Source organism: Sebastes umbrosus, chromosome 19, assembly GCF_015220745.1.
Source record: "Sebastes umbrosus isolate fSebUmb1 chromosome 19, fSebUmb1.pri, whole genome shotgun sequence".
Classification (NCBI taxonomy): Eukaryota; Metazoa; Chordata; class Actinopteri; order Perciformes; family Sebastidae; genus Sebastes; species Sebastes umbrosus.
The window spans coordinates 20,591,117-20,618,278 of record NC_051287.1 but is presented as its reverse complement, the minus strand read 5'-3'; the positions used below and the strand labels follow the sequence as shown (position 1 = coordinate 20,618,278).

Below are 27,162 nucleotides of genomic sequence, written 5' to 3'. Positions count from 1 at the left end.
AAAGAAAGAAAGAAAGAAAGAAAGAAAGAAAGCATGCGTCTGTCTGTCTGTCTGTCTGTCTGGCGCCTTGTGACCTGCAAATGGAGGAAAAGCGCGCACTTTGCACCGGGAGCGCGCACTGCATAACAAGAAAAACAGGCCTCTGCCACGTCAACGACTATTATGTGTGTTGTCATGAAGCAAAATAAGCTGCTGTGCGCACTCACACACACACACCAACAAAAAGGGAGTGCGTAATAGCTCCAACTTTAGTATTTTCTAGCACTTATAAATCACTCCGGTCTTTGTTTGGAGCCACAGAGAGCAAACCCCCCCAGTGTTGTATTTCCACCCAGATACAGAACAACAGGGCTGCTGCTGCTGCTGCGGAGGATTCCTCATGACCTTATATGGCAATGTGGGGGGTTGCAACAACACGCTCTCATGGCAACCGTCCAGAGCTCGCGGATTACTGCCGTTGCCAGGGCGCGTCAGCCCAGCAACCACACAGCCCAGCAACGCGCCACTAGTATTAACTTCCTTTTTACGCACTTTTCTTCTATTATACTTCTGAAACATGCCATTCGAGTAAAAAAAAAATCCCCCCTTGTGTCGTTGTCGGTGTAAAGACTTCCTGTTGTATCACAGAGAAACGTCCACACAGCTCGCTGCTCCTTTCACCGAGTGAATGTGAGCCTCTCCCAGTTATGGCGCAGCAACATTTTACGCACAGTGCTTCTCCTTTGTCTGTAAAGAAGCCATTTTGAGACAGGAGAACAGCAGAGAAAACCATAGCAAAGTGTAGACCTACATATCACCCAAAAGGTCTCTTTTGGACAAAAGGGAAGAATGAAATTTACAAGATTTCTCCCTTTAAGATTTTTTTTTAAGACTTGGATTACATGTTTTTTTTGAAATACAAACTGTAAGTTTGAAAATATCAAATCAAAAATATACTTTTTTTTTTGCAAAAGTCAATATAGTTTTTTTTTTATTGTAACGTTTTAACCACAATTCATGTTTTCTGTCCTCTATTTAGATTACATTTAGACATAAACATGTGAAAAAAAAGTGAAATAAGCTCAAAAGTCCATTACCTTTCAACACATTTCCTGTGGTTTTTATGTAGCTCAGTTAGAAAATGTCGAAATGGAAGAAGGTTAGAGCCTACTTTGAGTGCAATCCTGTCTTCAAGGAGAGAGAAGAGAGAGAGGAGATGGTTTGCATATTGCCCACACAGATGATGCTTGAAGATGCATATTCGCTGGCTGAGAGAGGCAATGCCTTACTGATCACACAAAAAAAAAAGTTTTCAAAAGAGCTTTCTATCTTTTCGTGCCTAATGGATTCCTTCCTTTGCAGGAGACGACACTAACCCACCCCTTATTAATGCCATTATTAGAGGATCCGAAGATGGAGCTGAAAACATTCCTCCTGCCCCTGCGTTTAGGCCTGTTCACTGCATTTCACCAAAGTGCTGAGGTAAATATTTTCACCATCAGAGTTTTCCCTCCATCTGTTTCCTCTTTGACGGTCTATCTTTTTTTTTATACACTGTAAAAATGCGACCTGACTTAGACATTTAAATATGCCCTTGGAAGCAAGGTCAAGCAGACAATTACACTTTGGACGCTTCTTTTAAATGGCAAATGGACAGCACACAAACCTAATCTGGTTTGAGGTTGTGTCTCCACAAGTCGTAGGAAGGAAGAAGGGTAGGCTACAACACAGACAAGCCACCAGGGTGTTAAGCGTTGCTGTTGTGAGAGGGGAAGTGTTTAAAGTCATTAATCAAAAAGCAAAATGGGTTATCAATCAAACAGTCAATAAACTATTCTGCAAAAAGGCCATCCATGGCCTGCTTTCTGTCATTTGAGGAGCAGTGGCATATATATATATAACTTGGATCGTTTTATATGTCAGCATGCCAGTGATCATAATAAAGTTACAGATGCCAAAATGTCTGTGATCAAATAGCTCAATAGATAAATTGACAGAAATCACTTTTTTTATAACAGTAACTGCATGCCTCACATTTTACATTATTAGCAAACAAATTATTATAAAAGAGTTGAACTTACTCATTGCTACTCATATCCTACAATAGGCCCATACACAGTGCAATGCCCAACAAACAGCCATTACACATTGCCACTTTAAACTGTGTTTTTTTTCTCCTCCCCACTAATTTCTCCAAAAATCATACAGGCTGTTTATTCACCAACATTTGATTTTCTTTTCACTTAAATGCTATTACTGTATTATGGGTGTGCCATGACCTAGTTAAGACAAAGATGGATTCCAAGGCAGAGGAAAAAAGGCTCAAGATGTCACAGAGGGTATTACATCCAGTACATTCTCTTCCTTCTTCTCAATCCTTTAAAAGGAGGAATCATAGTTTTTATCATAGTCCATAGTGAGAGATGAGGAAATCAAGTGTTAGATCCCTTTTTGGAACAAAGGAAACCCCATATAGGCCATTTGAGTCCCTGTTTTTAGGAAAATGGCTGCCGATAGCGCTCGGCCCCCTCTCTCTCTGCTCTGTGTTGAAGGACTCCTGAGCCGTGCCTCTAATAGCAGACAGCTCCTCGGCTTGCTGCGCTCTGATTGGCTGCGCCAGAGCTGCCGCTGTTAACCAGCCAATTGCCCGAGCACTGCAAAAACACCAGGCAATGTCAAACAAAATCCACTTTTAGTCGACAATAAACAACTCACAAACATACTTAAAAACGATAAAAACAATTCGGGGTTAATATTATATGATGTAAAGCTCAAAATCTAGCTGTTAAATGCTTTTAAAAGCGAGTAACCAACACAACGGTTTGGGCACTAGTTTGTTGACAGAGCACAACCCAGCCGCATTCCAACGGTTATAAACGTTCGCCTTGCTCTTAAATTCACCTTTTTTCCAACGGAGTTTCGTATTGTAATCCTTCAGACATCTCACATTAGCAGTCAACAATAGCTCCTCAGCAGCCGAGTACACAATTAATTTATTTAAAATATACGCCGAAATGTTTGAATGTGTTCACAAAGACATGTTTGTGCATAAAAACCTGCCACCAGCTAATTTTTATTAGCCTTCAGTGGCAGTTAAGAAGATTGCTCCCTGTGTGTCTGTAGCTTGTGTTTGCCATTTTAGGTAAATGCAACCCGGCAGATTCGACACAAAATGAGGTTTAAGCGACACCGAAGCTGTTACCAGGTCTAAATTAAATAACATGTATACATACGAAGGGTATTATCAGACTTGTTTAAAAACATTCAATTTTTATATGACAGTAAAAAACATGAAATGGGCTTAAATAGAGAGAGTTTGTGTCGAAAGTGCGGCTAGCATAGAGGGGTGGGCAAAAGCCTAGCGGTGTATTGTGGAAGAGACAGCAGCTCCAGACCAGAGAGAGGCACACAATATGTGTTGGCTCTCGCCGAAAAGGAGGCAGTATTCTTCAAGCTAAAATCATGTAATGTAAGCGGGCGAAGGAAAGGAAAGCGACTTCGTCTTTTCGTCAATTAAAAAGCTGAAACCCCTCGATAGGACGAACCATGTCCAAGCCAGGGGAGAAAACCAGATTGAACGAAGACCATGGCAGAAAGCAGAGTTCAAGTAAGCTGCTTCTTTTTTCCTCTTTCTCCTCCAGCCCTCCTAATAATGCCTGTTTTCCTCCAACCGGGAGCTACGCTAGACCCCCGGTTATCGCCTCTACCAGTGTGTGTGTTTTAAAGTGTTGGGGGCTGGTAACGGGACCGTGTTTCAGCGGTTGCTTCACGGTATATCTCCTCTCTCTTTCCTCTCTCTCCTTGTCGCTGCTGTCGGTTCAGGTTTGGCGAACGGCGGCATGGACAGCAGTCATCATCCCGTCTGCGGCTCGGCGGCGCCGGAGAAGCGGAGTCACCACTGGAGAAGTTACAAGTTGATCATCGACCCGGCGCTGAAGAAGGGATCACACAAGCTGTATCGCTACGATGGACAGACTTTCAGCATGCCCGTAAGTGGAGAGAGAAACACCCGGGGGTTACAACAGTAACCGAGGAGCCGTACCCTCCATGATGGGGCTACAATGTGGCTGTGTTGGAGGGGCATGTTCCAGCAACTTGAACTCATCTTTTCAGTCCAACACAAACTGATTTGTGTGAAACTACTTTGCAACAAGTTCTCACCAAAGTTGTGGATGGGATTGATAACAGTGTTGTGTCTCCCCCCTTCATCTCCTGCAGGACCCGGGGATGCCACCGGTGGACATGGTCCGAGACCCGAGGATCGGTCGTCTCTGGACGAAGTACAAAGAGACGGATCTACCGGTGCCAAGATTTAAGGTATCTACTCCCAGAAAGTGATGCCAGCTTTATCCTGAGGCTGTCAAAAAGTGTGCAGACACACCCCCCTCGATCATCTTCTGGATGTCTGGTGAAACTATGATGTCTGAAACCAAAATAACACGTGTGCATGTTCATCTTTAACTACCCTGCTCTTATCTCAGCTGTCACAAATGACCCCCACATGGTGCAACCTGAAAGCACCTCTTATAACTCCACTCCTCCTCCTCCTTCTTCTTCTTCTTCCTCCTCCAGATCGATGAGTGTTACATCGGCCCTGTGCCTCCCAAGGAGGTGACATTCGCCCGGCTCAACGACAACATCAGGGAAGGATTTCTTAACGACATGTGCAAGAAGTTCGGAGAGATCGAGCAGGTGGAGATTTTGTATAATCCGAAGAACAAGAAGCACCTGGGGATCGCCAAAGTTGTTTTTGAGAACGTGAAAGACGCCAAAGTGGCCGTGCAGTCGCTCCACAAGACGTCTGTTATGGGAAACTTCATCCACGTGGAGCTGGACCCGAAAGGTAAACAACAAGTGATTCAGTCATTCGAGGAGAAGACGGTTGTAACCCACATTTTTTTTTTACGCACGCATCTCTTCTGCTGCTGCAGGAGGCAAAAGCATTCATTCATTCATTCAGAAGTGAAGTGTTGAAGCCTTGTGTGTTTTGAGTTATTGGTAGGGCAGCATTATCACGTGTGTAAATTTACTTGCGTTGCCTGGTAACGTGGGATAATTGAATTTCATTGAATGTAAGGCTGCTCCCACAAGCCCAGTGCTCAGGGTGCTGTGTGTACTCCCACTGTGCATAATTTCAGACCTGTAAACAAACACAAACCAATCTGTCAGAGTCCTCTCCCCCTCTACCATCTCTCCTGAGTCGCTTTTTAAATGAAATACCTGCAAGTTGAGTTAGATTTTCACTGTTAAGATTCAAAGACTGTTGCTTCAGAACAGCAACTTTAATTCCTTTCAAGACTATGTAAGGCATTCATTATTTGACTGGCAACAGTTTTGCATCTGTGTTAATTTGAAAGCAAAATACTGATGTTTTTAATTATAATTTGTACTAATTTTACTAGTTACACAAGTGCTTGAATTATTCCTACAAATTATTTTTCTTTTTATAAATTGTCTAAATAGGAATTGTAGTTAAGTGTTGCACTCTGTCAGAGTCATCTACCCCTTTACCATCTCTCCTGAGTCGCATTTTAAATGAAATACCTGCAATTTGAGTTCTGCCAGTAACACTGTTAAGATTCAAAGACTTGCTTCAGAACAGCAACTTTAATTCCTCTCAAGACCATGTCAGGTGTTTATTATTTGACTGACAACAGTTTTGCATCTGTGTTAATTTGAAAGCAAAATATTTTTAATTACAATTGGTACAATTTTGTCCTAGCTATACAAGTGCTATTCTCTTGAATTATTCCTACAAATTGTTTTTTCTTTTTATAAATAGTTTAAATAGGAATTGTAGTTAACAAGTGTTGCACTCTGTCAGAGTCCTCTACCCCTTTACCATCTCTGTTGAGTCACATTTTAAATGAAATACCTGCAATGTGAATTAGTTTTTCCGTCAGTAACACTGTTAAGATTCAAAGACTTGCTTCAGAAAAGCAACTTTAATTCCTCTCAAGACCATGTAAGGTGTTTATTATTTGACTGGCAACAGTTTTGCATCTGTGTTAATTTGAAAGCAAAATATTTTTAATTACAAATTATATAATTTTTTACTAGCTAAACAAGTGCTATTCTCTTGAATTATTCCTACAAATTATTTTTCTTTTTATAAATAGTCTAAATAGGAATTGTAGTTGCACTCTGTCAGAGTCCTCTACCCCTCTACCATCTCTGTTGAGTCACATTTGAAAGGAAAGACTTGAAAGATTCGAAGACTCTTGCTGCAGAACAGCAATTTTAATTCCTCTCAAGACCATGTAAAGTATTTATTATTTGACTGGCAACAGTTTTGCATATGTGTTAATTTGAAAGCAAAATGCTGATGTTTTTAATTACAATTTGTACAAATTTTACTAGTTACACAAGTGCTAATTATTTCTACAAATTATTTTTCTTTTTATAAATAGTGTGCTTAAAGTGTTGCATTTTATGTAGGATATGTTAAATCTATTAAGACATGTTTGGGCAGTTATATTACAGCATGTATAACATATAACGGTTCAGATAACCACATGTACATTCACAATATTTATTGTATTGAGTTTTACAGTTTACAGTTCATTAGGGCTGACTCGAATGCTTCGAAGCTTCGACCGTTGCCATGGTAATCTACCTCCAAATCAGTATTTGAATGCCTCGTTTTGTTTTTTTAATATTTAAGTATAGAAAAATAATTTAGAAATCCCCAAATAGCCCATGAATTAAGGAATAATCCCACAACATTATTCATATTCAACATTAGTTATTATAAGTTATTCTCAGAGGGATATCGCTGTTTGTTATGTGAAGAGGTGCGTGTGTGTGTGTGTACAGTAGTGTGGCAGTGTCACTGTCCCGAAGCTTCCAATAGCTTTGAATATTTCTCACCGAAGCTTCGAAGCCCAAAAAATGGTGTTCGGGACAGCCCGACAGTTCATATATAGGCAGGCTTAAACAATTATATTACTGTAGTTTGTAATGATCCCACTGTAAATAATTGGGAAGTGTGAACCTAGAAAGGAAAACCACATACATGTATCTACAAAAGTTCAGATCTTGGGTTCACCAACCAGATTAGTTTTAATAAAGCCTGCTGGCGTTAAGCCTGCTCCATAGACGACTTAGCATCTGACCGTGTTTACCTTTCTGCAGGTGAGAATCGCCTTCGGTACTTCCAGCTCCTGATGAATGGCAGCTACACTCCGCAGACCCTGCCTGTTGGTGGAGAGGAGGCCAGAGAAGTCTCCCCTCGTAGCCTGGCAGAAGCCTTACTGGTAAAAAATGCGTCTAACATGTTCATGTGTTTATTAGCTCCCTTACCTGTGGCAGTGGGAGATCTATAGATAATAATATACAGTTGTTTAGTACAGTCTCTACTGTTTTTTTTGCAATGTCACCCTGGTGAATTGTAGTGTTACTTTTGTTGAAATAACTTACCAATCTAAGCTGACATCCTTATCTGTAATCCATTTTATAAGTGCAGCAGGTGGTGGAGTAGAGCAGAGGAAATGTTATCCAGACCCTTGCCTGTGGACTGAAATCACAAAGCCAGTGAAACGTGCACTTTGGCCTCGTAGCCTGAGATCCCCTAGGCATTGTGCCGAGACTCTCTTATCCACTAGTTGCTTTAAAAAAATAAATAAAAAATCTTTGCACGGGGAAATGTAACTGTTGGTCATTTTGGCAATTATTTTTCATGACTGCATTGATATACAGTAGCTCCTAAGTTACAACCTAAAGACATTTCATTTTTTAGTTGTGTTGTCTGTGACACCTGGATTAATCTCGACCCTGTTTGTCTCCTCTAAGGCCTGCGAGCCCATCCGCAGGTTGTCCGAGAGCAGCGTGTCTGCTGTTGGAGGAACATTGCCACCCAGCAGCTCCACCACTCCTCTGTCCCATGAGACGGGCTACTCCAGCCTAAAGCAGGACACACCCCAGTCCCAGGGAACCCCTCACACCCCCCGGCAGTCAGGTACGCCCTTCTCTCAAGACTCCAACTTCTCCAGTCGTCAGTCCACGCCGGCGTACCAGTCCAGCCGGGCCGAGAGCTCCGGAGGTTACAAAAACCGCAGACACGAGAGCAAGTTCCAGGATGCATACAACCGGAGACCGGAGAGGCCTCAGTACCGCAGCAACATGTATCGAGGATCGACGTCCGAGCAAGCGCCCTTCAAACAGCACCAGCACACCCCACCTGAGCCTCCGCCCTCCACCCCCTCCTTCAACTACACAGCGCCTCCCCCTGCTACGCCCAACTTCAAGTCCGCCTTCTCGCCCTACCAGGCTCCTTTGCCTCCCGCGTTCCCCCCGTCGGAGCCTGCTTTCCATCACCCGGCCCAAAGGGAGGGTGAATACCTCCGACCGCCACAGCCGCCTCTGGCAGCTGCCACTGACTTTTTGCCCGTCAAGGATAGACCGGAAACTCCTCCGATCCCAGAGCCTCCACCGGAGCCCGTGCCCCATCCGAGCACCCCTCCTCCTCAAACACCAGAGCACTGCCCCTCACCTGGCTCCCCCGGGCTTGATCCAGAGCGCAATAGCCTGGATTCCCGCATTGAGATGCTCCTCAAGGAGAAAAGGACAAAACTGCTGCCGTTCCTGGAGGAGCGAGACTCGGACACTGAGGTGCGAATGGAGGGAAGTCCGATTTCCTCCTCGTCCTCTCAGCTATCCCCAATTCCCCCTTACACAAGCGGCTCCCAAGGTGGCCCACACAACTCCCGTCCCTCCAGCACCGGCCTGGAGGATATCAGTCCGACCCCACTGCCAGACTCGGAAGATGAAGAGCCAATTCCCGGAACTGCCTCGCTGATCAAGAGGATCAGCTCTCCTGTCCCGGAGAAGATGAGCAACAGTGACCTCAAGGATGGACATTTTCGATGCCACACTCCCACGGACAAAATGGACGTGGTAAGACCCAGATTTGTTTTCTTATATTTGCATGAAACTTGTGCATATTTCCATTTGTTAAGTTACATTTCATATTTCCAAATGTAGCCCAAACAAGCTTGAATTGATAGTCTGTGTTAGCTGATAGTAGCGCGGTGCTGATGTTTACTCACAGCTGTGACGGTAACACTGAGGACACAGAAAGTGAGGTCTAGTTTCAGTGCAGAGTGATAGTAGTAAACTTTCCTTTTTGTCTCATTGTTTCTCATTAAGCCTCGTAAAGGAAGTAACAAGTTAACAGCAATCTGTGCATGAAGGCACCACAAAAAAGGTGTTTGCTCTTTCAGTCGTTCATTTTTGTGCAGAGCACAAATACGATCTTTAAATGACTAATAAGCAGTGTTTGTACCTGCGATAAAAGTATATTTGTTAGCACAATAGTCTCTGAATATGCGTATCAAAGATGTAAAACAGTTGACATAAGTTATGAATGAAAAGTTTTAGACATAACTCACAGCCATACAAATACCTTCACATTCACATGAAGTTGATCTTCTTGTTTTGAAGACATAGTAACGCCATCTGGCCTGTGATGTTGTATTTCTACACTGCGTTGAAAGGAGAAATAAGAGCCGCTCTGCTGTTGGGGAATTGAACACTCTTGTTTCCTCTTTCTAACACTCACCACACGCTCACGCGGAGGAAAACACAGTTTGGCAGTTAGCCCCATTCAACAATACACTTCCTGGTTCTGCCGAGCCTGACAGTCAGGATTGGCCGCAGCGTCTCCAGTCTCACATTTCAAGTTATCCCAAAAGCAAGCACAGCAAACAAACAGGTCATTTGGATAACAACGGCACTCCCATGCTGAGTTTACTCTCCTTTAGCTTCATTCCTGCAGCATTCGTAACAGAAATCCTTTTATGATGATAAACGGCAGGGAAGAGGATTCAATGCTGATGTTGTTCAAAGTGTTGTGCTCACGTTATCCGCAATGGTTTTAGGAGTGAGGAGTTTGGTGCCGAGAGCAAACAGCTCTGTTTGGAAACATGCTGACCAACAACATGGGTCAGCTGTGTTTGACTGTGCTAGGGTGGACTTGTGAACTTTGAACTTTGTTGCTTTTATTTTGAATGATTCACTGAGTAGCTATCACACCTCAGTGCTTTCTGATACTAACCAAAATGTGTCCATAGCACAGAGTGCTGTAGGTTGGTATTAAGTGCAGGTATTGTTTACTTATTCTTTAATCAGATATTTAGATAAAAATAAACTGTTTAAACATATGTGTTTATGTTTCTCAAAGTAAGGCACCCAAAAAAACATATTACCTCGGTACCATTACTATTGATGCCTTCAAATGAAACTCATGAGCTCGTGTTTACGACATGGGAAGTCGTGGACACGATATTCTTGGTGTGCAAGTGATTAAGTCGTGAGAACACTGCTGCTAAGCAACGGCAATATTAACGTTACTGTCGGCGTCTAGAAGCCACAGAGGCTAACAAATTAGCAAGCGGGTAACATAATGCAGGAAATGCAAAGGCATAATGACAGAGGAAAAAGATTAGGTCATTAGGAATATAAACATTTTCCTCAGAAATATTATAAAATTACGAAGAAAAACAAAATACGAATAAAATTACAATATATTAACTTGGATTCCGCCATTTCTGACAACGTCAACAAACACGTCACAGCTCGTGAACTTTCCATGTACGAGGTCGTGAATGCCACGAGGGTTCATATGGACTCTTCTCGTGAACACGGTAAACAGGACCCCATTTGAAGGCACCATGAATCTCAGGTATTTGTAGAATACCTCAGAACCAGTTTTGGGAAAATGTCAAACTACACCTGTAATTAATGTTAAAGCTAAAGGTGCAGGTTGACAAAACAGTCTTAACTTAAGATCCACTTACTAGCTTTGTTCTGAGCCCTTCAACCTTATCTCAAGTAGAGCTGCAACGATTAATCGATTAGTTAACAACTATTAAATTAAGCAACAACTATTTTGATAATTGATGAATCGGTTTGAGTAATCTTTTAAGGCTGTCAATCGATTAAAATATTTAATCGCGTGATTGTCCATGGTTAATCGCGATTAATTGCAAATGAATCACACATTTTTTGTCTGTTCAAAATGTACCTTAAAGGGAGATTTGTCAAGTATTTAATGCTCTTATCAACATGGGAGTGGGCAAATACTGTATACTGTTTGCCCAACAGGCAACAACAGCTGTCAGGTAGCTGACTTGACTATGACTTGCCCCAAACTGCATGTGATAATCATAAAGTGGGTTTTTCGTCACCAAAATTTAGTGCGACTTCGGAGCATTATTTAGCCTCCTTTGTGACAAACTAGTTTGACATGGTTGGTACCAATGAATTTTCCTTAGGTTTTCTAGTTTTATATGATACCAGTATCTTCATTCTAGCTCTATAACTGAGCCCGCTGCAACCAAAAAAATCGCAAGTTGCATTGAAGCATTTAACGGAAATTTGTTTTATTGCCACAAATTCTTTAACGCCTTATTATCACGTTATCTTTGACAGCCCTAAAAAAAAAAAGAGTCAAAATTCTCTGATTCCAGCTTTTTAAATGTGAATATTTTCTGGTTTCTTTCCTCCTCTATGACAATAAACTGAATATCTTTGAGTTGGGGGAAAAATAAGACATTTTAGGGATGTCACCTTGGGCTTTGAGAAACACTGATCGCCATTTTTCACCATTTTCTGACATTTTATAGACCAAACAACTGATCGAGAAAATAATCGTTAGTGGCCTAATTTCAAGGTCTTCATAAATTGATGGTGTTTTCTTGGTTGTCATGGAAATTAAAAGGGCAGACAATTGTACTTGTGTAACCTGTGAAAAGTAGATGTTGACCTCGCATAGTCCTGACAGGCTGTCCATCTTCACACAGGCTCCTCAGTCGTCAGGAGAAGACATGGAAATCTCCGACGATGAGATGCCCGGGACTCCGAACAGCGGCGCAGAGTGTGGCAAGGGCATCGTCATAAACTCTGCGGTGTCGCCGATGCAGACCATTTCCATCCCTCCTCCCGGCTTCGCTACTCTACAGCACCAGGCTGGCTTCCAGCTCTCCCATCACCACCTGGCCCCTCACTCTGCCGTCCCGGGACATCCTCACCTGGCCGGTCATCCGGTGCCTCACCACATGCTGCAACACATGGGTCCCTACGCTCACAGCATGGTGCCACTGGTGCAAATGGAGCTGATGAACTGCTTACGGTGGGAACAGTGGAGCACCGTTCCCATGTCCTTCCAGATGCAGCAGCAGATGCTGAGTCGCATGGCTCAGACCAGAGGGCCCTATCCTTATCCACACTTTATAGACAGTGGTGCGTCTGCGCCGTACGGGGCACCCTACCAGCCTGTGAATATGGGTGCTACACCCGTTAGCGGCGCAGCAGCAGCACCTGGGCAACAATGGCAGAATCCCAGTATACCAAAGTTCAACCCTACTGTTCCTCCTCCTGGATATGAGACTAAAAAGGAGGATCCCCACAAGGCTACTGTTGACGGTGTGCTGCTGGTCATTGTCAAGGAGCTGAAGGCCATCATGAAGAGGGACCTCAACCGCAAAATGGTGGAGGTGGTGGCTTTTAGAGCTTTTGACGACTGGTGGGAAAAGAAGGAACACTCGGCAAAGGTAAGTTATTTATTTCACCTTCCACGATACAAATACAGGCTCAGATACAAGCAAAGAGAGCTTATATATATACACATGCACAGTATGTGTGGGGGAAATGTACTTGTCCTGACTTCTAACCCGCTGTTAAATCAATTGTTAAAATAGTCTAATAATGCCCATATTATATTATTTCATAATTGAAGCCATGAATTGTTGCAACATCAATAACCACTCATTTTAGTTTGTATTGCAACACAAATATTCATGATAAACATCAACTCAATAAAGAAAAGAAAAGAACTTACCATTATTGTGGTTGTGTTGCCGTGATAAGATTACATAATTAATCAAGTAAATTAAACAACAATGTGGATGATCAATTCATTGTTTAATTCATTAAATTATATTCAATTCAATAAATTGTTTAATTTATCAAGGTTAAAATGCCAAATATTCCCTGCTTCCAGATTCTCAAATGGGAGGCTTTGTTGCTCTTCTCTGTTTTCTATCTGGTTAAATTGAACATGTTTGGGCTTTTTAGACTGTCGATCAGACAAAACAAGCAAGTTAAAGACATCTCCTTTTACGATCAATTAGAAAATGAATCGACTCATTACCTGAACGTGAAAATAATCCTCAACTGCATTTGAAGCAGCAGTTGTTTCATGAAAATTGATCTGTAGACCGAATCCAGTTATTTTTCAGTATAATAACAGGGTTTAATACGATAACTACCCAGCATTAAAAAATCATATTGTTTATTTCCCCAGGTCTCTTTGACTCCGGTGAAGGGTGCGGAGGGGAAGGAAGAAGAAAGACCCAAACCCAAAGAGACGATGGGTTCAAGTCTGCTGGAGAACTGGAACAAGGGCGAGGGACTGGGCTACGAGGGAATGGGCCTGGGGATCGGTCTGCGAGGGGCCATCCGCCTGCCTTCCTTCAAGGTTAGCCTCCAAGTTTGTCTTTCTAGTAAAAACAGAACAAGGAGGTAGTGTCCTTTTTTTTCTTCTCGACCAGTTGCACCGCCAGTTTGTGTTTAATGGTTGCATGTTGTGTTCAGGTGAAAAGGAAGGACCCGCCCGAGGCTGCAACAGCGGGGGACAACAAACGGGCCCGACCCTCCACTCCGGTGGATGACGAGCTGGATGATGAAGGTAACATCTCTTTGTTCTACACATTTACACTCTCTCTTCTTCCTGGGCGTTATAAAATGACCAATAGCTAATTCATCTCGTGGCTTATTCCTGTCAGACCGGGATCGAGACCCGGCCGAGCTCCCGTCGGACGATTCCAAAATGGATGCGGACGGCGCTGCAGCGAAGCGACGGCACTCGCGGCCGCTTGAACTGGACAGCGAGGGAGAGGAAGAGGTGGACACCTCAGGAAAGGAAGAGGAGTCGTTGTCCGACAGGGAGGAGGAGGGGCCTGAAACAGAGGCTGCGGAACGCCTGTCGTCAGGCAAAGTAAGCCATCTCAAAAACTTCCCGTTAATTGTGTATCTGTTGGATTGTTCGCATAGTGTGCAATGAATATTTGTGCATTTTGTAAACATTTCTATGATGTGTGATCGTCTCTTAGGAGACCGCCGACGAGGATGGTGATGATGAAGACTCATCCAGTGAGAGCGCTTCCTCAGATTCGTCTGACGATGGTACTTTTAAATATCAAACAGCAACAAGTTACTTGATTTTTTTCTTTCTGTCTGTGTACAGTAGTTCATCTTTTCTTTTCCCCGTTTCTTGCAGAAGCCGAGAGTTCATCTTCCTCCAAGGCCAGCTCCGACTCCTCAGCAGAAAGTGCGGACTCCTCCGAGTACGAGTTAAGCTCCGAAGAGGAAGAGGATGAGGAGGAGGAAGACGAGGAGGCGGCGGCAGCGGTAGATGTGGAGGCCGAAGGCAAAGCGGTAGAGACCTCCTCGTCATCCTCATCCTCCTCGATATCGTCCTCTGATGAAGAGGAGGGGAAGACGGAGACCAAGCCGCCGAGCCCTCCTGCGGTACCGGTTCCAGAGGATAAGGAGGACAAGAGGAGCAGGGAGGAACTAAGCAGCAAGCCCAAACGCAGACCTCCTAGTCCTAAGGAGGAGTTGAAAGAGGACCTGAAGCCACCATCGTCCAAAGGCCTCCCAGGTGAGTGTCTGCTGTGTTATTCAGCTCAAAGGTATTTATCATTTTGCAGTGTTGATGTCAGATGTTAAATGAAATGAATGTCTTGTCTTGCAGTCAAAGAGCGAGACATCAGCGTAGACGGCAACATTCCCGTAGTGAGGTCTGAACCCAAGGAGCCCTTACCGAGTCTTCGGCCGCCCACTCCCACGGGCGCCCTGCCCGACAGCGTCCAGGAGACGAAAGCCAAAGGTAAAGCAGAGCCTGAGGAAGTACCCTGCACCCCCGCTCAATTAACCCCATCCCCCGTAGATGCAAACAAACCTCTCCACAAATCTGCCTCCGCATCTTTAATGCACCTCCCTCTCCCTCCTCACCCGGCAGTAGAAGGTCGTTCCCTCCTTCATCCCCCTCCCGGTCCCCTGCCTGACCTCCCTCAGCGGGCCAGGCTCCCCACGGACGAGGATATCCCCCGCACGCCGGGCAGGGACCTGATGGAGCGTGCCCGAAGCCTGGGCAAGTCCCAGAGCACGGACACGGTGCCCAACACACCTGGTAGCGATGCCCCGCTGACGGGCAGCAGCCTGATGCTTAGCTCCCCTCACATCCCCGGTAGCCCCTTTTCCTACCCTGCACAATCCCCTGTCCTTAGCGCTGGAGTCCCCCGCACTCCAGGAAGAGACTTAACCTTCACCCCTGTCTTCCCTGACCCCACAGCACTGACTCTTAATAGGAAAATATCCTCCGAGAGCCTGGACGATAGACCCGTTTTTAAGGAGCCGCCCATCAGCGCTCTGCCTAACCAGGCCCTGTCAGCCGGAGCGGAGCTTTCAGCCAGTGTCCCCGAAGATCTGCCCGCCGGTCTCACTGTAGACGTCCCCGTGCCATCAGACACTGCTCCATCGAAGAGAAAACCTGGACGACCCAAAGGCAAAAAGACCCCGGCCGTCTCTGCAGCCGATGAGTCTTTGGAGCTCTCATCCGAGTCCACCACTCTGCCTCACGACGCACATCTCAGCGATCTGTCCGCAAAAACGATATCCGCCAAGTCCCCCGACCACCCGAGCCTGGACTTCCGGGAAGGAGAGGTGAAGCCTAAGACGGTCCTACCTGCCGAAGACGGCTTCCTGTCCTACAAAGAAGAGAAACCTGTGGTCGTGAAGCCTACGCGGAGGGCACGGCGAGGCTGGGAGGAGCTGCTGCTGGACAGCCTGTCACCCGTCGCCTCGCCTCACCGGCCCTACTTCGCCCCGCGCTCCGACTTTGAGGAAATGACCATCCTGTATGACATCTGGAACGAAGGCATAGATGACGAAGACATCCGGCTTCTGCAGATCACTTATGACAAGATGCTCCAGCAGGATAACTGCAACGACTGGCTCAACGACACGCTCTGGGTCAACCATCCTCATATCCTTTACTGCTCAACATCGGCTGGTTTACACCAAATGTCGTCTGTCACATTAATATTTATGTATATGTCATGTTTCAAAGTTACAAAGTGCTCCACAAAGCAGTCCAGTCAAATAACACTAAAAAAGATAAGTATTTTCTAATTTAATAGAGTTGTTTTGTAGTGTGTGTATCCCACAGCAGCCCCCTCTGGTGGTGAAAATTAGGAACTCTTTTGGCTGCTATTGAATATCTGTTGAGCTTCAGAAGTGTTTTGGCATCTCAGCTGTGGTTCCAAGGCCTTCTGTTCAGTTTCTTTCCTTGACTTCCCTGCACCTACCAACATCCCCCGAGTGAAGAAAAAGAGAAGAGACGACGGCATGAGGGATCACATGACCGGCTGCGCGCGAAGTGAAGGATACTACAAGATCGACAAGAAGGACAAGATCAAGTACCTTCAGAGCACAAAGCTGCAGTATGAGGAGCCGCCGGTCGACACACAGGTGAGGACAGATTGTGATGTTCGACTTCTGTGAAAGTGCTTAAACATCAGTGGCATGATATATGTTAACGGTAGGGTTCGTAAAGATTTAAGAATTTTTTTTTTATATTAGTTGAAATTCTCATTACATCCCAAAAGCAATCAAAAAATCAAATGTGCTCACAAAAAATGGAAAAAAATCTGGCATCTGTGGCTGCCGCGGGACTTTAATAAACCCGTCCAATCATTTCATTTGACCCGAATGAAATGAATGGACGGGTTACCTATCTGTCTGTCTGTTTACCTACCTACCTGCCTGCGCGCACTCTGCCCATGCAGTCATTGTAGGTCTCCGGAATCTTCCACAAGCTGCTAGGTTGACAGCTAGGAGTACTAACAATAGCCATGTTCACTATTCTCGTTCATTATGATGTTCGTAATGATAATTTTGGGGGAGTGGCTTTGGAGGGAGGCCTGAAGCGACGGGCTGTCAGTGTTGCTGACTTTTCTCACTAGATTTAGTGACTTTTGGAGCTGGTGCTGCTCGCTATTTTCATTAGAAGAGTTGACAACATTGGGCTTGTTTTTTTCCAGCTGGATCCTTTTTAAAATGTAGTGTGCTCTTGCTAGTTTCTCAACATCGCCCACCTTGCTCTTTAGCCTACCGTGGGTGAACTCCTCTAACTCCCAGCTCCTCTCTCTGCAGGGTATGAGTATTCCTGCACAGGTCCACGCCTCTACCAGAGCTGGCTCGGAACGGCGATCGGAGCAGCGACGTCTGCTGTCCTCGTTTGCGTGTGACAGTGACCTGCTGAAGTTCAACCAGCTGAAGGTAAACGCAGTCAAACTGAACTTTGCTCCAGTGGGCAGTTTGGTTCAGCCTGAATTTTACAGCACTAAGCAGAAACACAAGTTTTATTGTCAATTGACACTTTGCTCCCTTTTTCTCTTTCAGTTCCGTAAGAAAAGGATCAGATTCTGCAAGTCACACATCCACGACTGGGGTCTGTTTGCTATGGAGCCCATTGCTGCGGATGAAATGGTGATCGAGTACGTGGGACAAAACATCAGACAGGTGAGAGGCAGTTGTTTGTTTTCTGTGGGTACCTAAACAATGATTACATTTTTACAAATCTACTTGGATTCATCTGACATCTATTCGATAACAAAGAAATATTTGAATAATTGCATTCAAGATTTATGATGGATTATACTGTATGCATGTAGACTTTAGGGTTTGCATAGAAAATGTCTGTTGCAAAAGGCAGTTTATTAGAATTCAGAAGATGTCAAATATGCAGGGAAATAACCAATCTTTGATGCTTGGACTGCTGTAACAGAAAGGGTTTCAACGCCAAAGTTTAACCCAACTTTGGAGCGTTATTTAGCCTGCTTCCTGACAAGCTACCATGACACGATTGTTACCAATGGATTCCACAGGTTTCTCATTTCATATGATACTAGTATGTTCACTCTGGCTTTATGATTGTGTCAGCTACAGCCTCTTAAAGACAGTAATGCAGATCTCAGGGGGTTAAAGATGTTTAATTTTAAATCAGTCAGACCTCTAATAAGTGACAATTCTCCGTTGGCAGGTGATCGCGGACATGCGGGAGAAGCGCTACGAGGAGGAGGGCATCGGTAGCAGCTACATGTTCCGCGTTGACCACGACACCATCATAGATGCTACGAAGTGTGGCAACTTCGCCCGTTTCATCAACCACAGCTGCAATGTAAGACAAAATCTGCACTTTTCACTACAGCTTCATCACCACCTATATGAAACAGAAGCTTAACAACAATCTAATTGTGTGTTTTCCTTTTCAGCCCAACTGTTATGCGAAGGTCATCACGGTGGAGTCTCAAAAGAAGATCGTGATCTACTCCAGGCAGCCCATCAACGTCAACGAGGAGATCACGTACGACTACAAGTTCCCCATCGAGGACGAGAAGATCCCCTGTTTGTGTGGGGCAGAGAACTGTAGGGGAACGCTGAATTAACGTCCACGCGAGGTTCTCCAGGTGTGTAGAAGTGCTGTCCTTATATTTCATTCAAGTTTCCGCACATGTTGAGACTCCGGATGAGGAAGAACTGAAGAGGGAAGGTTTTACTCTGGAGAAGAAAACCTGCAAGTCGTCTGTGCTACCCTCTTCAACATATTAAACTCTAGATTGTTTACGATTTATGGTGCTCTTGAAATAAAAAACGCATCGTTTTTTATGTCTGCCAGTGACCCAGAACTTACTTAAAACACTTTGACTTGCTCGTGCAGCATTTCGTCCCCTCAACGTCGGACAGTATTTCAGCATGGCTCCTTCCACGTCCAGTCCTGGTTTTGTACAGTTTTACACTTTTTAAAAAAGAAAATCTCGTTTGTTTCATAAGCTTTACGTACACCACACGTGGTACAAGAAAAACAACACATGTTAAGCTGCTCACTAACACTGTTGAGACGCACAAGCCCGCCAGGAAAACGCCTCTCTGTGGGAGAAGACGCGGTCGGGCACCTGAGCAGATGGGATGACGGTGGAGTGTCGCAGCCCGACACTGGACTACAACCCTGCTTTCTCACGCCTACCTCCTCTGCAGCAGTTTTCTTGGACATAAATCAAACTGATATTTAAAAAAAGTAAATCAAGTAATACAAATGGATAAATCCTGCCACAAAATCTGGAATATTTGGATATCACGCCTGGTTTCACCAGCCAATAATGGATCATGCTGCTTCCTATTAGTTTATGCAAAAAACAAAAACGTGCAAAATTTGTATTAATGATAGTCCGGTGTTTTCCAGTTTTGTTTAGGTAATTCTCCTCTTGCTTGTTTCTTCAAAGACACTATATTTGTGTGTGAATGTGTGAGTGAATTTATCATCTTAGTGTGTGTGTGTGTGTGTGTGAATGCGAGTGCACTGCCCCCTGTAGGCCACAGCGTAGAAGGCCGCCCAATCATGCAGATGCAAGGAAATGAAAATTGAATCAGTCCCTGTCTACATCCACTGGGCAGCTTTTGAAAAAACCTTCTTAAACTAAGTTTTCAACTTATGAAGAAATAACTATTCCTCATTTTAAGTGCCATAAGGATGTGTAACTGTCTTTGTTTAACCTGAGCAGGCCGGTGACGGACATAAAGGAACGTTTTTGTTTTCGCCTGGAGCTGTGTTAACATGCATGTTGCAAAGAATTGCTGCCTATTTTTTCACCGCTGTGGGAGTTTGATGATGCGTCCTTCATCTGTACCTGGGATGACTGTCTCATGTTTGTGTCCTCTTCATATAACACTCTTATTACTCTACCAGTGTTCAATGTTTCCTGCGAAACAGAAGTGTTTCTACAAGGGTTGTTAAGATAAAAGAAAAGAGATATTTGTGAATGCACTCGAGGCTTGCACTTCTGCTTTACGCCCCACTCTCAGCCAATCATTTCCCCCCCCTTTCTAGACCAAGTCAGTCATCGCTTTGCATTCAGTTGGATCGATTATGGAGATTTTCTTTTTTTTTTTCACCAGTGATGTTTATATTGTATATGATTACTTGTACAGAAGATCTAAAGCGCTTTTTTTTTTTTTTTTTTTTTTTTTTTATCTTCACAAGGGTAACACTTTTAAGATGCATCTTTCTCTCTCTCTCTCTTTCTTTTTTTAACAAAAGACTGAGTATTTAAAAATATTTTCAGGGATCTGTAAAAGGAATCTGAGGGTTTAAAAAGGTTGTTTATTTAAAGAAAAAGGTCCACTGTGTACAGGAAAAGTCTACACCTCCCTTTTTGAAAGATTGTTTCTTGTAGAAACGTCTTCATTTTCTGCCCATTTGCTTTGTAATCCTACAATGTGTAAATACTGTAACTGTGAATACTATATAAATATATATATATATATATATAAATATATATATTTTTGTTCCCCAGGATTTGCTACGCGAACACAGCTCAGAGATCTATGTAACATATGAAGCGAGCGATGAGCTGGTAGCAGGAGATTCAGCTTGTGTCAAGCTTTGTTTTTTTTTTTATTTTCTGTTGTAAATTCTATGAAAAAGTTGTTTGCGGTGTGGAGAAAAAAACAAAAAGGTGCAGAATTGGCATGGGAAGAGGAATGAAGCATCAGCCTGTTTCTCATGTCTATTTATTACACAACAAATGTATGAAAAAAGGAAAAATGGAAATAAAGCAATTTTGCATACATCCATAAACAGTGGTTGTTTTTAATGGGACATGGGGCAAACAATGTGGGAGATGAAATACAGTAACTTGCTATACAGTCAGTGGATTTATTCATTGATGGATGGTCATCTGAAATAAACCCTCACAGTCCAACTGGTGCTGACTTTTCATGAATGGAAACAGTAGTCAGCAGTCGACCAAACCAAACGAGTCTGTGTCAGGCTGGTTTGATGGAGGACCTTGTCATGTGATTCACTGTCCTCTGACAAACACACCATGTTTCACACCACCAGTAAAATGAAAACATTCACCAGTACAGTGGTGAATGCAGTAAAAGTAAGCAGATCATGAAAAAAAGATTGTATGTATAGGCTAATGTAGATTCTTCATGTGTAATGTAATCCAGGATCCAGAAACCCTGTGACCTGGATGACAAAGTTTTCCTCCCAACCAGACTCCACTGATTTTTAGAGCTGTTTTAAGTGTGAGTGGAAGGTTGGTTTGATCCCCAGATATCCACCTCTTATTTATTTATTTTTTATGTTTTTTTATTTATATTTTAACTTTTTTTGACGTACTATAGGTCTAATTCGAGTTTGAAATCTACAGCTCTGCTGATTTCACCCATCATTTCCTCCTCTGGTTGAAGCTGTGTCATGAATCAGTTAATTGAGCTGTTGCTGTATTTGGAGTCAGTGAACATCTGCAGGGGCGTGAGATGCTACAGGCCTGCAGCTGGACCATATAGAATCAAAGAGACGAAACTCCGGTGTTTTTCTGACAACAGCTGCCGCTGCCATTTTGGACTGAAAACGCTTAGTTTATTTATTTGATTTATTTGCACATATATAAAACTGCACAAAATCCAGTCATTGAAAAAAACAAAACAAGAAATGTGTCAGGAGAGGTCAAGAAGCCACAGGCTTATACAAAGGACCTCAAACCAACCCCAGGAGAAAAAAAACTAACAAAAAAGGAAGAAAGATCTAAACTAACATAATTTAAAAAATACAACAAAAGTTAAACAACAACAAGAAGTACACAAAATGTGCAGAAAAACCTAACCAAACAGTGGAAAACAATCCATCAAAAACAATGAAGTACATACAAAAAACAGTACAGAAGAAAAGAAAATATATCTAAACATATCAAAAGATAATTAGACATCATGAATTTAATGTGATGATAATTTCCTTTTAAAAATAAATACAAATGTATAATATTTTATGATTCAAGTAAGGTCATTTTGGTAGAATATGACAGTAGAATGTAAATAAATTAGTTTTTCTTTTGTTCGGCACTTTTTAGGTGGACGTTTGATGTTGCAATTGACTTTCACCTCTTGGTAATTATATGTTCTTTGACCATAATGGTGCGATGCTACGCTCTGATTGGCCAGTCTTCGTTCGATGGGCGGGACTTAGAAGGGTCATATCTCGGTCTATGGACGGTAGAATATCAGGCTAAGCCAATCAGAGGCCGTGTAGGGCGGATGAGGGCGGGACAACCGTAAAGACACAAAATACAATTATAAAAAAACCCAAATAAATAAAAATGACTTTTGCATCAGTTAAATTCCTCCTGACACATTCAACTGTAATTTTAAATTTACTTTTAATTGAATCAACACCACACCAACCACAGCACACACACTCCCGTTGCTAGGATACAACGAATGCACGGATCTCCTGCAGCTGCGGACACCAGCTAGTAAAGTTTATACTGCAACCTGTCTAACATGTTCTCTTAATATATTAACGGTGGTTACATGCCCTGCGTTCACAAGCGGATTGAGTTTAAGTAAGTCATCCCCTTGGACACATTGCTAAGGTACATGTACTTTGCTTTGAATGAGTGTTTGACGTCCTAATGTGGCCGGTGTTAGCTTCATTTACACTGTATAGTTAACTAAGTGAGCTAAGCTAGCTATTTAGCGAAATGGTCTCATAGCAAAGGTGCTGATTTAAACTAATTTAACTTTATCCTAAATGTAGGTTCATGTGCATTAGTTTGCACCCTATTTTTTTCATGATTCTTTATAATCAGCATTGTCTTTTTTAAAATAAATAGACATGCTTTAATGATAATGTACACATGGATATTAGGTTATATACACTTACACACCAAAAACTAACAGTAACCTGATATTTTCAGGTGGAATTTCATTCATTCATTCATTCTCACTGTGCAATATCTTTTTCCACATGTGCAATTTTGTTAATAGTCTGTTTATTGTCAATACTGTATATACTGCTCCTATTTCTATACTTCCTTCTATTTAAATGGTTCATATTTTGTTACACTTTGTTTAGCTCTTTTTTTTTACTGTGTTAGCTGATGCATCTTGTTTTTTGCACTATCCCCTTTGCTGCTGTATACTACCAATTTCCCCTCTGCGGGGGGAAAGGAATATCTAATCTTATCTTATCTTATCTTATATGCTATTTTTGTCTAAACTATTTGGTACCTAGCATATTTCAAATGACAGTGTCTATTTGATCTCTTGCATTTAAAGAAATAAGGGCAATGTAGAGTTTTTCCACCTTTTCTAATGGTATTGTTTCCAGCTTCATGGGTGTAACATATTATTTATGTTTAATAGGGTTTTCATCAAGCTACCCCCCAGCCATGCCATATATACACACATCTCAAACAAGTCAGCCACCGTCAACATTGTTGGATATCAAGTCACAGAAATGTGGACTGCGGGGCACAGTTATCTCAGTCAGTGGGAATGAGTACACCGGAGAGTGGCAGGACAACGAGAAGCATGGTGAGATACTTTTTCATGTGAGCTGTAAACACCTGTTTATGAGGCATGACATACTTTGGCCACACTAAAATGATAAAAATGTTTGCTTATTATTGTTTTCAAGGGAAGGGAACTCAGGTCTGGAAGAAGTCTGGTGCCATCTATAACGGAGAGTGGAAATTTGGAAAACGTGATGGGTACGGCACCTTCAGTGTGCTGCTCCCAGAAACGAAAGAGTATGCAAGGAGGTACTGCGGTGGATGGAAAAATGGAAAGAAGCATGTATGTATTTGATATATGTGCACACTGTAACACATGTATGTACATTTTTTGATATATTTAGCATAATTTTCTATCTCTTTAGGGGTACGGGATGTACTTCTACAACAACTCAACAGTTTATGAGGGGGAGTGGAGCGAGGACCGTCGAAGTGGCTGGGGAAGGATGTATTCTGAGGGTGGAGATATCTATGAGGGAGAGTGGATGAAGGGTGAGAATCACGGACAGGGCATCATCCGATTTGGTAAGAGAACTTTGCTTTCAATACATTTAAAAAAAAAATTAAAAATCTAAAATAGATTATAGTTTAGTTAAAATGTGACTTTCCAACTTGTGTCCAAGCAAATGGAAATTGGTATGAAGGCGCCTGGCAAGATGGCAAGAGGAACGGTAATGGAAAGTTCTACTACACTGACCCAGGCCAGCTTTATGAAGGCTTCTGGGTGGATGGAATAGCAAAATGTGGGACCCTGTCTGAGTTTGGGAGGGATGAAGCACCGACACCGACGAAGTATCCAATTCCACAGGTACATTTTCACTGTGGATACCTTTGCTGCGTTTACAAGCGGTCTGTCACAATCAAATAATCATGGACTAGAAAGCACTTTTCCAATGCAATATTGTTGATTAAAATATGAACACATCTTTTTTTTTTTTTAAGCTACACTTGGTGGATATGCAGTCGGTTTTAAGGGACGCCCAGTCAGCCCACCTTGAGAAGATCAACAGCAAGTTTCCACCCCACGACACACTCTCAGACTAAAATAAATGGCATGATGGCATTCAGCATGTTCAGTTTTGTCAAAATATTTACACCCACATAGCTTGTTCTTGTCTGTGGTTGAAAGCAATAGTGATATAATTCGACATGTTAATCCAGTTTTCTACCAACAGAGATGATTTAACTCTGTCATGATAATAAGAGGTTTGCTGCTAACTCTCATTATCATAAAATAGATTCAGTTCAATCTAGGGTTCCTAAAAAACATAATCAGCCTACATACATGAAGAAAAATACCTAATGATATGCCTAATTACTGAATTCACTACATTAGATACTAATGTACACACATAATCAAAGGCTATCAATGCTGGTCTTGTGATAAATTCAATACTAGCATACATGGAATATCCAAATGACACGTCTACTTAATTTTTCTTATAGGGACTGATCAAATATTAACCGTTACTGTATTTTCTATACGCTGCACCCTGACAATACTCATACCCTGATGAGAGGATCATCACCAACGCACCCCAACCTCTGATAATGAGGGAATATTTGCACCTACAACCGCATGTGACAAGATAGCACCTATCAACATCCCACTAATTTAACTTTCACTTCTGAACTTCTACCTCTTCCAATGCAGACCGCTAACTCAGATTGATCAGTTTCTCCAAACTGTTGGGAATAAAACCTAAATTAAATTAAATTAAAATAAACATCAACGCGATTGATGAGCACTCCATGTGTACTCTGAGTGGATGATGAAAGCGACATGCTAATTCAGGATATGTGAGACAACTGGAGTGCTCAGACATCACATAAAGAAATACGTCTAATATTAACAAGTACTCCACATAGGTTGAAATGAGTGAGATTTCTGTCAAGAAGATAAAGGACAATTCACCATCAGACAGGGCTGCCTCAATTGGTTATCCAGCATGAGGGTGAAAATATGTGAAAACGGATATGCATCAAGTCAACTTACAATTTTCAAGGTATGACTTGTCAAGCCTATGTCAATAATTGCCAGTAAATTACACACATGACATTAGATATGATGTTTTCAAATAGTAAATCCAAATCATTTTTGAAATTCAGAATGCCACTTGGTAAAAAAGTGTTTATTTTAACACCTCAGCCTGTGCTACAAATGTCAGCAAATATACACTAATAATACTGTAGTTTTAGCAGCTGTTGAGTCAGTCTACATGTACAGCAACCGTTACAAAAACAATTGGGCGGACATTACAAGAAATCATGTACAGTGAATGAGGAGGAAAGAGTTAAATACGTGTGGTTTACACAACAGGTATAATATACATTAACAAAATGGGTCAATAAATGCAGCAGGCAAACAGACAGGATTCCAAGTTATTGTTCTTAGAGATTGATCAAGCAACTATCATAGTTAAGACTTCCATTAAGACTTTCCAAATTCAAGTCATGCATTTACGGCAGATTTGTGAGTTCACAGTTGATCAAACATGTTTTCTAAAAAATACAACTCTTTCCACAAAAGTTAATTTCACAACAAAAGAGGTGACATCTTCATTCATGTACAAAAAACAAATTGGAAGCCAATAATGTGGCTTCTGGCTTGGGGGGGGGGAGGGATATCCCAAGCAGTCAGAGTTGTGCATCCAGCATACTTCACTATGGGAAATGTGAGCTTGGAGACTGCAACATGGAACAGTCCCCTCTGTTGTCCAGCTCGTTCTGTAGCCTGGTGAGATTAGAGAGCTCCTCCAGCTCCTGAAACTGTCTGTCGGTCTTGTGGCTGACCAAGGAGCGGTAGAAATGCACGGCGAAGACGATGAAGATTAAACCAAAAGGGACCATAATAGAGGTGGATGTAATAGCAGCAGCCACGCCAGCTGAAACTGTATTATTACTGGATTTGTTGGGCTTCACAGGCAAGAATTTGACCCAGCAGAGTAGAACCACCTCGGCTAGGAAGAGTAAAGTACCGATAACTGTGGAAAAAGCCCATGCCAGTTCAATGTGTCGGTGCATTCGCTCATGTGGAGACTCCTTGACAGAGTTGAGGTTGTGGACATTGCTGACTGCTTCTATATTGGGCAGAATGCAGGTGCTGACCATCAAAGCGAACAGGTGGACGGCCACAAGCACAGTGGTGCAGGCACTGAAGGCAATGAGGAGAGCAGGGGGGTATGGATAGCTGTTGTCCAGCTGCACTTCCACCATGGCAACCTGGAGAGAGAAGAAGTGATAGGAAACAACTTTACACACGTGACATTACTATGTAATATGACTTTTGATCTACAGAAGAAGTAAAGAGGATGGTGTTGAAGACAGTGTTACCATAGCAAATCCAGAAAGCAGAGCTGATGTTCGACTGGAAGCCTTCAGTTTGGCTCTACTCAGGTACAGCTTCCTCCAGGACAGAGCCTGCAGTGAGTGCTCGTCGAGGCTCATGTTGTTCCCGTTATCTTATCAAAGGTGCTGAGCAGAGCTGACTGACGCAGTTACCTTCTTGTTACTCTTCTGGAACACGACAGGAACAAGCCTTCAACATGCCAAACACTTACAAAACCCTTTTAATTTGGCCAGCTGTCGTGAACTGCGGAAGCTATTTTTTTTCCACCACCCGGTCTCCAGCTTCTATGTGTGTCCTCCTCCAGCAGCGTGTTGTACTGCGTGCACCACATTACCCAGAATCCTGCGCGCTCCGAGGCGAACATCCGCTACTGAGTTGACTGTAGTGATGGGAATTTCCTCTCTTTTTAGT

At 42.8% G+C, this 27,162-nt stretch overlaps 3 protein-coding genes and 1 long non-coding RNA gene across 8 annotated transcripts; 2 read left to right on the top strand and 2 right to left on the bottom strand.

Moving 5' to 3' along the window:
* The first annotated feature begins 645 nt into the window (after nt 1–645).
* On the top strand, nt 646–20,680 carry setd1ba (SET domain containing 1B, histone lysine methyltransferase a). 5 transcript variants are annotated; one of them, XM_037752301.1, is made up of 19 exons: nt 646–904; nt 1,342–1,461; nt 3,802–3,968; nt 4,198–4,296; nt 4,552–4,822; nt 7,114–7,235; nt 7,771–8,874; nt 11,781–12,530; nt 13,283–13,456; nt 13,573–13,666; nt 13,764–13,975; nt 14,091–14,163; nt 14,258–14,641; nt 14,735–16,027; nt 16,346–16,512; nt 17,197–17,322; nt 17,446–17,565; nt 18,086–18,223; nt 18,318–20,680. In XM_037752301.1, the coding sequence occupies exons 3-19, from the start codon at nt 3,819–3,821 to the stop codon at nt 18,489–18,491; spliced, it is 5,451 nt and encodes a 1,816-aa protein (XP_037608229.1). In that variant the 5' UTR covers nt 646–904; nt 1,342–1,461; nt 3,802–3,818; the 3' UTR covers nt 18,492–20,680. The 5 variants fall into 5 exon arrangements, with proteins under 5 accessions (XP_037608229.1, XP_037608232.1, XP_037608231.1 ...); XM_037752304.1 differs by lacking the exons at nt 646–904; nt 1,342–1,461 and adding an exon at nt 3,234–3,586 and having other exon boundaries at nt 14,735–14,869; nt 15,335–16,027; XM_037752303.1 differs by lacking the exons at nt 646–904; nt 1,342–1,461 and adding an exon at nt 3,234–3,586 and having other exon boundaries at nt 14,735–14,869; nt 15,002–16,027.
* Nucleotides 1,968–3,196, bottom strand: LOC119477991. Its single transcript, XR_005204353.1, has 2 exons — nt 2,881–3,196; nt 1,968–2,633 (listed from the first exon to the last, which is right to left on the bottom strand). It is a non-coding gene; the product is annotated as an uncharacterized LOC119477991 (long non-coding RNA).
* A 1,616-nt stretch (nt 20,681–22,296) lies between the features above and the next one.
* morn3 (MORN repeat containing 3) lies at nt 22,297–24,472 on the top strand. The gene is made up of 6 exons (XM_037752339.1): nt 22,297–22,451; nt 23,254–23,424; nt 23,528–23,685; nt 23,768–23,927; nt 24,026–24,210; nt 24,345–24,472. Exons 2-6 carry the CDS (start codon nt 23,280–23,282, stop codon nt 24,444–24,446), a joined length of 750 nt encoding a protein of 249 aa, XP_037608267.1. The 5' UTR covers nt 22,297–22,451; nt 23,254–23,279; the 3' UTR covers nt 24,447–24,472.
* Nucleotides 24,473–25,497: 1,025 nt separating this feature from the next.
* Nucleotides 25,498–27,104, bottom strand: orai1b (ORAI calcium release-activated calcium modulator 1b). Its single transcript, XM_037752340.1, has 2 exons — nt 26,736–27,104; nt 25,498–26,624 (listed from the first exon to the last, which is right to left on the bottom strand). The coding sequence occupies exons 1-2, from the start codon at nt 26,847–26,849 to the stop codon at nt 26,067–26,069; spliced, it is 672 nt and encodes a 223-aa protein (XP_037608268.1). The 5' UTR covers nt 26,850–27,104; the 3' UTR covers nt 25,498–26,066.
* Between the last annotated feature and the right edge of the window lie 58 nt (nt 27,105–27,162).

Excerpts from the sequence above, each read along its gene's own strand:
- morn3 (XM_037752339.1), top strand. The coding sequence starts at position 23,280 with ATGCCATATATACACACATCTCAAACAAGTCAGCCACCGTCAACATTG. Across the intron at positions 23,686-23,767 it reads GGAAAAATGGAAAGAAGCAT|GGGTACGGGATGTACTTCTA; the intron begins GTATGTATTTGA and ends CTATCTCTTTAG. Across the intron at positions 23,928-24,025 it reads ACAGGGCATCATCCGATTTG|CAAATGGAAATTGGTATGAA; the intron begins GTAAGAGAACTT and ends CTTGTGTCCAAG.
- setd1ba (XM_037752300.1), top strand. The coding sequence starts at position 3,526 with ATGTCCAAGCCAGGGGAGAAAACCAGATTGAACGAAGACCATGGCAGA. Across the intron at positions 13,667-13,763 it reads TGACGAGCTGGATGATGAAG|ACCGGGATCGAGACCCGGCC; the intron begins GTAACATCTCTT and ends TATTCCTGTCAG. Across the intron at positions 13,976-14,090 it reads AACGCCTGTCGTCAGGCAAA|GAGACCGCCGACGAGGATGG; the intron begins GTAAGCCATCTC and ends ATCGTCTCTTAG.
- orai1b (XM_037752340.1), bottom strand. The coding sequence starts at position 26,849 with ATGAGCCTCGACGAGCACTCACTGCAGGCTCTGTCCTGGAGGAAGCTG. Across the intron at positions 26,625-26,735 it reads TGCTTTCTGGATTTGCTATG|GTTGCCATGGTGGAAGTGCA; the intron begins GTAACACTGTCT and ends TTCTCTCTCCAG.